The sequence below is a fragment of the Rosa rugosa genome, chromosome 1, assembly GCF_958449725.1.
Source record: "Rosa rugosa chromosome 1, drRosRugo1.1, whole genome shotgun sequence".
Lineage (NCBI taxonomy): Eukaryota > Viridiplantae > Streptophyta > Magnoliopsida > Rosales > Rosaceae > Rosa > Rosa rugosa.
This window is the reverse complement of record NC_084820.1, coordinates 31185174-31196643: the sequence shown is the minus strand read 5'-3', so window position 1 is coordinate 31196643 and position 11470 is coordinate 31185174. Positions and strand designations below refer to the sequence as shown.

At 34.9% G+C, this 11470-nt stretch overlaps 1 protein-coding gene across 1 annotated transcript; it reads left to right on the top strand.

Moving 5' to 3' along the window:
• The first annotated feature begins 1312 nt into the window (after window positions 1–1312).
• On the top strand, window positions 1313–11209 carry LOC133724641 (beta-galactosidase 10). Its single transcript, XM_062151417.1, has 19 exons — window positions 1313–1825; window positions 2070–2165; window positions 2252–2364; window positions 2500–2566; window positions 3040–3132; window positions 3954–4097; window positions 4350–4438; window positions 5677–5782; window positions 5927–6014; window positions 6121–6239; window positions 6558–6722; window positions 7179–7360; window positions 8012–8121; window positions 8597–8706; window positions 9009–9116; window positions 9332–9442; window positions 9545–9753; window positions 10279–10612; window positions 10784–11209. Exons 1-19 carry the CDS (start codon window positions 1673–1675, stop codon window positions 10892–10894), a joined length of 2508 nt encoding a protein of 835 aa, XP_062007401.1. The 5' UTR covers window positions 1313–1672; the 3' UTR covers window positions 10895–11209.
• The last annotated feature ends 261 nt before the right edge of the window (window positions 11210–11470 follow it).

The window sequence follows — 11470 nt, the reverse complement described above, 5'->3', positions numbered from 1 at the left end:
TTCCAAGGTGTTTACCAAGAAGATAACTGTGAAGTACAAGTTTCCTATTCCTTGTTTGGAGGACATGCTTGATAATTTGGTATTCAAGATATGAGTTTCAGATTTATTTTATACTACTTGTTGGAAAGAGGTTTATGAATTGTGGGGAGCAGGTAGGCTCCAGGAGTTGGGGATGTATAAGTTTATTGAGGAGTGTAAGATTGCCTTTACAGGTTTTTGATAATCCACTTTTAGGAGAAGTTCCACTAAATTTTTAGTAAAATTTATTTTAAAGTAGATTCCGTATGGCCACCTCGGATTTCAAGGTGAAATTCAGTTTTGATCTTGTTATAGTTCCCAAGAATGAATGTGAAATTTTGTTAATGTTAAAAGGACAATAAGCTATTGTCGCTTATCATCAGAAATGAAGTTGGTGACCTCTCATCTCATGGCTGGTACCAATTAGCTTCATACATGTTCTTGTCGGTGGAGCTCTAGCCTTGAAATATGTTAGTTGTCATGCAAGACTCTCTAATATACTATTTAGAAGTATTCTTTCTTTTAACGGATATATATATATATATATATATATATATATATTTGAGTTATTTACTCTCATCTTTGATTCCACTTTTTTCGAAAGAGGTGCACTCGAATTTCAATTTTTACCGTCGTCGATCGAGTTATAGTCGAGAGTTTTACCTTGTATTTACAAGAAATGTAAAGTCACAACATGAAACTAAAATGGGAGCGTCCTTTTTTATTAATTAAAAAAAAAAAAAAAGGGTATGCTGCATAGTTTGTGACCAAAATACTATGTTATCATAATATCAACAAAAATTGTCAGATTGTAATAAAGCAAAATCCAAATCACCTTCATTTATGAATTCATCGTAAGACTTCACAACATATTCGTAATGAATTTTAATCAACTAACATAAAATTTTTACAATATTCTGAAAGTTATAAGCAAATGAAACCCGTGTTTGGGTGCTGTAATTGCGGCAACGTTGTAATTGCAGTTTTAATGTGATATTTCACTTGATCAATAAAAAAAAATATATATATATATATATAATTTTTTCCTTTACTGTGGCAATAGAGTTGATGCTATAAAGAGTGGCCATTCTTTTCTACTTAAATCACAGTAATCACTACCAAGAGGAGCTGTTTGGTATGTAAAGTGAGAAGAAATTTCTTACCAAACACACCGCCATCTTTATTTGGTTATTTTAATTCTGCCTTTATTAATAATAATTGATTGACGTATGTTATAGAGATTGCCTATGACTCATGTCAGACTGTCTGCACATAAAATCTGTAGGAGGCTAATCTTCTATCCGAAGTTTTGAGATCTACTCCCTTCCCTAAAACCTCAGAGGCAAATATAAAAAGCTGAGATGTCCTTTCTGAATTATAATATGGGAAAAGAAGATCCTGGGTTCGACAGTATTAGGCACCGCGTGTCCCACTCAGATTGCTGAGACTATTTTTGCCATAAATAGATTACACAACTCCACATGTTCTGTTCTTCACTTAACCTGTCACTTCTCACTTAAACACAAGCCAAGCTTCATTCTTTCTTCTTGTTTATATGACCCAACAAGTCCCAAGCTCTAAAACTGAGCTCCATTGATTCTTATTGCTGCTGCTGCGTTAGTTAAAGCTTCTAGCTTAAGCAAGAAGAAGAAAGATGAAGATACTAGCTTGGCTGCTTTCTTTGCTACTGTGCTTCACATTGTGTTTGGGATACAATGTGAGCTACGACAGCCGCTCTTTGATAATCAATGGCCAAAGAAAGCTGCTCATTTCTGCTGCCATTCACTACCCTCGTAGTGTCCCTGCGGTAACTTCGAAAACCCACTTTACTCTTTTCTTTCAAAATCGTTCTTTTCGATTGTTGGTTGCTAAATCTCTTGGATTATCCATTTACTTGGTAAAAATTAGCAGGACCCAACTGCTTCATTTGTTACTTTTCATCTCTATGGATTCGAAATTTGGAGTTGTTGTTATGAACTGTTTGTGGTAAAGATTGCTAATTGTGTTACTTGGTAATTGATTTAAAGCATGAATGTGGTGTGTGTGTGTAGATGTGGCCGGGGCTAGTTCAGACGGCGAAAGAAGGAGGGGTTGATGTGATTGAGACATATGTGTTTTGGAATGGTCATGAACCGTCTCCAGGCAATGTGAGTCAAGTTTAAGGATAACGAAAAGCTTTGACATTCTCATATGGGGTACTTTATCTTGATGCATAAAACTGATTTGGTTTCAGTATTATTTTGGAGGACGATATGATCTGGTCAAGTTTGCGAAGATCGTGGAGGATGCTGGAATGTATTTGATTCTTCGAATTGGCCCATTCGTTGCAGCAGAATGGTACTTTGGGTATGTCATTCTATTCCAGATTATAAATCGGTTGGTTTGGGTCTATGAGTGTTGGCTCTTGATGCATAACTTCCTGGAATATCATGTTCATTACTGTTTTCCTCAAAACTCCTAAGACATGTTTGTTTGATACAGCGGGGTACCTGTGTGGTTGCATTATGTGCCTGACACTGTATTTCGAACTGACAATGAGCCCTTTAAGGTACGGAAGTCAAATTGTTCAACCCCAGTTTAGAAATGTTTGTTGAACCTCGTTCTAATATGGTCATGTGATTTAACTATGAGATAGGTTCTTAACTATGATAGGAATTGGATTTCGCCAGTTTATATGCCTGTTGCATTCATGTATATCCATGTTATGATTTCCCCTGTGATTAAATAGGTACTTTCTTAGTTCATATACAATATGTTCTCAAATGGCATCCAACTATATTGTTCACAATAACTAGACCGTTGTTTTCAGTTTATGCGGACAATATTCTTTCGTAATGACTTAGTGTGCATGAATGAATTAAACCCATTCCCTTGATAGTTTGTTCATCCTCCTCTCTCATTATTCTCCCTCTCATCTATATTCTCCTTAATATAATTGCTTTGGTGCTTCATCACATTATTTCTCATGTGAAATTCTATTATTTTCATCTCCAATCACCTTGTCTGCTTCTTCTGGTCCAGTATCACATGCAGAAGTTCACAACGTTCATAGTTAATCTAATGAAACAGGAGAAGCTTTTTGCACCTCAAGGAGGTCCAATTATTTTGGCTCAGGCAAGTATCTTTCACTTTGGAAGTTGTTTGATAAATTTTTAATATGCTTATCCCTTATTCTACTCTAGGAAACATACTTGAGATGCATAAAAGAAACAAATATAACTGATGATTGATGAACCATGTTTCCTTTTACTAAAATGGTAGCTCTACGCCTATTAAGGCCTGGTGACCTGTTGGATAAGAATCACAAGATATACAACTCTCAACAGAAGATAAATTCAAAATTTCCCATACTTTTCTTGTTCTTACTCATCTTCATTGTCCTGTTGTTGATGTTCTTGATGTTGCTTATATGGAAAGATTATTGGAATATTAAAATACACTTCCCTAAAGGATATTGTATATGAAAGTAAATTTTTTAGATGCATCTCTCTTGGAGACTCCCTCATATAGCAGACTTCTTATCATTTCTAAATCAGGATAACTTTTAATATAGCACTCATATTAAAGTACACTGCCCTAAAGGATATTGTATATGAAAGTACATTTTTTAGATGCATCTCTCTTGGAGACTCCCTCATATAGCAGACTCCTTATAATTTCTAAATCAGGATAACTTTTATCAATCAAAATTTCCATTGAATGTGATCCAGAAACCCAAAAAAAAACCCTCTTTTTCTTTTCTCTGATTTCCAGTCATAGTTTTCTTGTTCCAAACTCACAACATTTGTTTTTTCTTTTATCAAGTAAATCGACCGGAAAGTTTGGACTTTGGAAGCTTGCTTTTACGTTGGTCTTCTTAGGCAAGACAGAGAAAGAAAAAGAGAGAGATTTTCAGCTTTTTGCTTCAATTTCATTTATTCCGTCTTTCGCTGCAGATAGAAAATGAATATGGATACTACGAAAAAGATTATGGAGAGGGGGGCAAAAAATATGCACAGTGGTCTGCTAGCATGGCTGTTGCTCAGAATATCGGTGTGCCATGGATCATGTGCCAACAGTTTGATGCTCCAGAGTCTGTGGTGAGTATCTGCACTTAAAAGGTTTTTTAAGTCTGTAATAGAAATACGGTTTGTTTATGATTATCAGATTAACTTGAAAAAAAGATCCAGATTCTGAGTATTGTGTTTAGAAAATTATGAATAACAGTGTTTGTACCTTCTGTTTTACTTGACCCATGTTGAATAATAACTATGAAAAATGATATAAAATTTGGAAGAACGAGAATTTTAACATTCTGCGTAAAATATGATATCCACATGTTTCTTTTGCAGATAAATACATGTAACTCCTTCTACTGTGACCAATTTACTCCTATTTTTCCGAACAAACCTAAAATTTGGACAGAGAATTGGCCTGGCTGGTAATGTAGTATATCTTTTTTGTCCCACTGTTATTGCTTTTTTTTATATTACACTTTGATAGTCATCTGTCTGTTATTATTGTATCATCATCTGTCATCTCCATCAAAGAATTGTACTACTCTTTGTATAGTTTAGTAGTTTAAATAGATTAATTAACAATTGGTTTGACTCCTAAAGTTCCATTTAAAATTTGTATGTTTTTAAGCTGAGACCCATATTTTCAGTCAACGGTTAATGGTATCAATCTCTATATATCTATCCGTGTTTCTGCAAGTCCAAACACCTAAATTATGATTAACATCGACATTTTCACCCTTTGCTTCATACGATTCATATGTGCATAGCAAAACCTAATTTCATCCTTGCTCTATATGATTCAAGTGCGAAGCAAAATCTATTTCATACAATCAAGTGTTCACCATTTGTGGGTTTGCACATTTATGGTTGTGGGGATCAGAATGCACTATTTATCTCTTCTGATGACTAGGAAACACCATTTCCTTTTATTTTTATTATACCCTAGCACATTTATTGTGGAATAGCTTCCTTTGATGCCAAACATCTGTGTTAACTGAGGGATCCATATTTTTGAGATGAACAGAATATCTACATTTCGAATATTTATAGCAGAGCTTTGTAGGGAAAGTTCACTCAATGGCTTTTGAATTATGTCATTATATCTCTGCTTCTTGACTATATGATGGTAGTTTCAGGAGAATTACAGGCTTGCCAAATGCCTCTAAGATGGCTGTCATGAAAAAGTTGATGTCTCTAGATTAACACTCTAGATTCCACATTTGATTCATTATCTATATTTTGGGTGTCAAATTCCATGCTTCTGATATGGTGTGCCATATAGGAAAATGTAGCTATCCTAGTCTCTGAAAATAAATAAATAAATAAATAAATAAATAAATAAATAAATAAATATGACAGAGGTAAGGTAATGTGAGCCAATGATGCCATTGATTTGATGCTGATGAGAGTATATTTCACATTTGGAATATTAAGCCTTGCATTACAATGTACAAACCTTCTCCATTGATTTGGGTTGGAGAGGGGTAGAGAGGTAGTCTGAGCATATTTAGAATATTTAATGCTAGTAACTATTCTAGTCCTCTCTTAAAACAAAATCTATTCTCTTGCCTCGATTCTTCTGTAAATGCATGGAAAGGCCATTGGCTGCTTACGATAATTTCCTCTTAGCTTATAACCACCAATCTCCCAATTATTTCAGGTTTAAAACATTTGGGGCCAGAAATCCTCACAGGCCATCTGAAGATATTGCTTTTTCTGTAGCTCGTTTTTTCCAAAAAGGTGGCAGTGTACAAAATTACTACATGGTATTTCATTTATTTCATGTAAATTTTATCTCGTTGCAGTTTCATCAAGTTTATTACTTTGGTATTATTGTTGGCAGTACGATTATTGGCATGATTGTCAATGTTGTCATTTCAGTCTGACTTTTTTTTTTTTTTGGTGGTTAGTATCATGGAGGAACAAATTTTGGCCGCACTTCAGGTGGACCATTTATAACCACAAGTTATGACTATGAGGCACCAATCGATGAATATGGTAAGCTGTTTGAGTTTACAGTGTTATGTGCAATTTTTAAACATGCTATATGAATGTTGTGTAAGTCATGAAATTGTAGTAAACATTAACTTGTTATTGTTTTTAGGATTACCAAGGCTTCCAAAATGGGCACATCTTAAGCAACTTCACCTAGCAATTAAGTTATGTGAGCATGCTTTGCTCAACAGTGAACCCACTCATGTATCGTTGGGTCCTTCAGAAGAGGTATTTATGTTTTCTGATAATATTGGCTTTAGCATGGGTTATGGGTAGATATTTTGTTTTCCAAATAACACAAGTTTAAAACATTGGAAAACTCAGGCAATTTCGTCTTCAAGACCTTTGCATTTTCAACATAATTATGACATGATGATACTGAACATAGAATCTGAATGTAATATCTGTTTATATTTGATTATGCTGTGATACCATATCCTCTGCCGTTTAACTCGTGTAACCGTTAGTTCTGTCAATTGCATTCTAATGTGATTTTAATCTATTTCACTACTTGGGTGACATTAGTGAACATTGCCTTCATTGCAGGCTGATGTTTTCACCAACTCTTCTGGAGCATGTGCTGCCTTTATTTCTAATACAGACGACAAAAATGACAAAACAGTAGTATTTCGTAACGTGTCATATCATCTACCAGCATGGTCAGTTAGCATACTGCCTGACTGCAAGACTGTAGTATTCAACACAGCAAAGGTAAATACTCAATTTCTTGAGCCTGCATTCTTCCAAACATTAGGAATCCCAATCTCCTTCCCGCCAAGATATTTTACTTCAAATTGTTAAAATGTTTTGCGTATCTTATACATACATATGAATGCATACATGTATGTGTCTTTATATATATATATACATGTACATATAGATGTGGAGTTGTAGACAGTCCGCTTCTTAGACAAGCCACATTCGAACTCTGAAGCCCCAAGTTTTTGTTGTGTAAGACTTTGGTAGAGAGTTTGAATTAGAACTCTCTTGCACTTGGGTCTACAATTTACAGTACTTTGTCATGAAATATTTTTTTTTGTAATTTGTGCTTTTACAAGTAACGTGCAGATAAAATACTGATGAAATAGTTATGAGAAATGGCCTATGCTTATCCTTAATTTTGATTTATCATTTTGCACAAGTAGGATTTATAAAATTTTCCAACAGGTAACATCCCAAACCTCTGTAGTTGAGATGGCATCTGAAAATAAAGGCTTGAAAGGTCTTAAATGGGAGGTATTCGTGGAGAAAGCTGGGATCTGGGGTGAAGCTGACTTTGTTAAAACTGGATTTGTAGATCACATCAATACCACAAAATTTACCACTGACTATCTGTGGTATACAACAAGGTTTGTCTTTCCTCATGATGCATTTATCATCTAAACTGTCATTTGATCCAGAATTTCTTAAAAAGCGGGATTCTAGGGACATCGACCTAGTTTGTTTTTGAATGGTAACTTTACACCAATATACAATTGCCTAGACTTCTAAAAATTAGAATTGTATGTTTCCACTAGGTCACACATGATGGGCACATTTTAAATTCCCCTCTGAAATTGCAAAATAGTAGTTTAAATTTCCTCCTCCTTTGCCACCTTACTAGTACACTGTTCATTAACCTTTATATGAATATCGAGGGGTGTTAGGCTCCAGAGTAGTTGTGTTTTAATCTTACTAGTTAAGGGACTTATTACCACTAAACACTATTTCAAAGACAAACTAATATCAGAATAGGCAAGGGAAATCTCTCAAAGACAGAAACACTGTAGCTTTATTTGTTCTTGCCTTTGAGGTGGCTGTTCATTTTGAATTGATGGACATGTGGAAAAAAAAAAAAAAAAAAAGCATTGCATGGGGATTTCATACAATTTATTTTGATATTATCTTTGGAGCTTTATATTCTATTTGACTACCTTTCCTTACATTGTTTTTCGCTCTCAATCAATTTGCTCATTAAAAGCAAAGTAATCTCTCTGACTCCTAAGATTCCCTAATGGCAGCATATTTGTTGATGAAAATGAAGCGTTCTTAAAGAAAGGAAGCTCACCCGTTCTTCTAATTGAATCAAAAGGCCATGCTCTCCATGCTTTTGTCAATGATGAACTTCAAGGTTATTTTCTCATTTAAAAGAGTTATGGTTTAGTATTTCATTTCTTGGTTATGTTCAGTTGAGTATTCATATGGCAAATTTATGCAGATTTACTTCTTTTGTGTAAATTTTCTTCTTCAACACTGCTGGATATAAGCTTATGTCCTAAAGATAACTTGTGGCTATTTTTGAGACATGCTTTTGTGGCCTTTTCTTTTATTTGTATAAACCCGTCATTATTTGACTTGATACATATCCTATGATTACATTAGCAATACAAAATTTCACAATTTACATTCGATGTGTAACTTTTAGGGTTGCATATAGGTGATTGGTATTGTGTTGGATAATCTGACCTTTATACAGTAAAAGAGAAGATAGTTCATTCATAGAATAATGTGCATTCTTTTGGTTACCTATTGATGAGTTAATGTTCTAGATTAAATTCTTTTAGACAACCTCATGCTAGTGAATCTCATATCTGCTTGATCTTCAGATAGTGCATCTGGAAATGGCACACATCCACCCTTCACTTTAAAGAGTCCTATCTCTCTGAAGGCAGGGAAGAATGAAATTGCTCTACTCAGCATGACAGTTGGTCTGCAGGTACATTTCGCTTCTCCTGATTGCCATGCTATATTACCTCTTAACTGTTTATTTAGGTAATAATGGATGCAGAATCCTGGTTTTTTTGTAATAAAGGGATGTTTCTAGTGAGTAACCTGAAAAGGCATTTGACCACATTGATGGGCGAGCCTCTACAATATGGTCTTCTTTTTTTCTTCAAATGATGATATCATCTTTAAAAAAAGTTTCCTGGCGCTGGCTCTTTAGCAGTCAATTCTTTATCTTTTTTGCTCTAATGCTAGATTTTCAATGACTTAATGCTCTTTTCTTTGTACTCTTAGAATGCTGGATCATTTTATGAGTGGGTAGGGGCAGGATTAACTAGTGTCAAGATTAAGGGTTTCAACAATGGTACAATTGATTTGTCTGCACATAATTGGACCTACAAGGTATTTCATCTCTCTCTCTTTCTCTCTCTCCCCTTCTCTCTCCTTTATTTATTTTTTTCTTTTTATACTTTTGCTCATGGTAAACAAGAGAACATTGAATACTTCACTACCCAATGACAACCAGTTTAAAATGTTACACTATTTGAAATATAGTGAACTTTAACTCGAAACTTTCATTTTCAAGGCTGATCTGTATTGTTTTCTCCATTTCCCAGATTGGGGTGCAAGGAGAACACCTAGGACTTTACAAGAAAGATGGCTCAAGTAATGTAACTTGGGTTTCAACCTCAGACCCGCCAAAGAAACAACCTTTGACGTGGTATAAGGTAAATACTTGATAAGCTGTCTTTCCTATGCCTGAAAGCTAAGTTATTAGTTACTAGTTTCCTTGGGTAACAGAGAAGAACCAATTACTTTGAATATTGTAGGCTATTGTGGACCCTCCGCCAGGTGATGAACCTATTGGACTGGATATGATTGACATGGGAAAAGGTCTGGCTTGGTTGAATGGAGAAGAAATTGGAAGATACTGGCCTAGGAAGAGCCCTACACATGGATGTGTTCAAGAATGCAATTATAGAGGAAAATTTGATCCAGACAAATGCAATACAGGATGTGGAGAACCAACACAGAGATGGTAAAAAGGAAAACTAAATGCCATCTTTATTTTCGAAATAAAAATTGGATAGGTCATTGTCTTTTGCTACTACCTTTTAATTGCTTTCCAAAATGATATGGACCAGACAGAAATTTATCAGAAATCGTAAAAAGAGGAGTATGAATAAGTCGGCCAGAGTCTGTATTTGGTTGTAGTGTATTAAGTGTTGCACTGTTATCAGGATGCAATGATCATGAGATCAATGATCAACCGATGAAGAACTTTAAAACCATCAAGCACAGGCGCTCACGCAGGTGCACACACTCACACACTGTATACAATGCTTTTCTCTACTTTTTCAACCACCTACTTTTCAAGTTATTGATAACTTGTACTTCTTTATGCTATCTAATTCATCAAACTTTCTTTTAAAATAGCAGACCTCATCTTCATGGAGCTCTTAATTTCTATTGTTCTAAAATTTATCAGAGCAAACTGCATTAGTAAAAAGTAGCTTTACTGTTGCGATGAGAAAAGTCACTGATTTGATTCTGTTTGGAATAGGTACCATGTTCCACGGTCTTGGTTCAAACCATCTGGAAACGTTCTGGTGATATTTGAGGAGAAAGGTGGAGATCCATTGAAAATTGAGTTTTCGAGACGGAAAATCTCAGGTGCCTGTGCTCATGCTGCAGTAGATTACCCCTCTGTTGACCTTGAATCTTGGCGTGAGGAAAATGGAACTAACAAAAGCATTTCAACCATTAACTTGAAGTGCCCTGAGAACACACGTATATCTACTGTAAAATTTGCCAGCTTTGGAAATCCTACAGGCTCCTGTGGATCCTACACCAAAGGTGACTGCCACGATCCTAACTCCACTTCTGTGGTTGAAAAGGTAAGCACTTCCAACTTTCTTGTATGGGAATCAAACTGGATGATATCAGTGTCTTATATCTGCATACTTTTCCAGCCTTTTTATGTGCATAAACCTAATACAGTGATTCTCTTTCGTCTATGTATCAATATTATGTTGCCGATTTCTTAATATGCTTTCTACTTTCTGCAGATATGCTTAAAGCAAAACAAATGTACCATAGAATTGGCAGAAGAGAAATTTAGTAAGGGTTTGTGTCCGAGTGTAACGAAGAAGCTTGCAGTTGAAGTAGTGTGCGGCTGAAATTTTCTTTTTCTCATTGAAGAGCAGATTTATACAACGAGATAGAACGGAAGGAAGAGGAGGGGGAACATGCAGAGAATACCACTATCGTCTTTTATTGTTGCTATAGAATTGAAGAATGTAGCAGAAGCAAAATGTGTTCCGTAAAATAATCTTATTATTTAAAGAGATATTCAGATATTGATGCTTTTAGGCCTGTGCCCTCTATTTGTTAATTACATTTTCGCCCTGATTAAGGAATGTATTGCTATCTCCAAATCATATGTAAAGGGATACACTGTCGAGGGAATTAAGGGGATTTAGAACCATTTGAAATTTTGAATGTGCAATTTAAAAAACAAAGTATAATTTCAATTAGGTCATATATTGTGAAAATTTGGTAATTGAGTCGCATTTTTTATTTTCCATTAAGATTTTGTATCGTGAAACAATTTTTTTGTTTTTTTTTTGTTCGAACAGACAACTTTGATTTGATTTTTTTTTTTTCAAATAATAATTTTTTTTTGCACTATGGTAGACTTGTTTTAGCATGTTTATGGGTCATATACATGTAGGTAGGAGGATTTATGCCTAAAA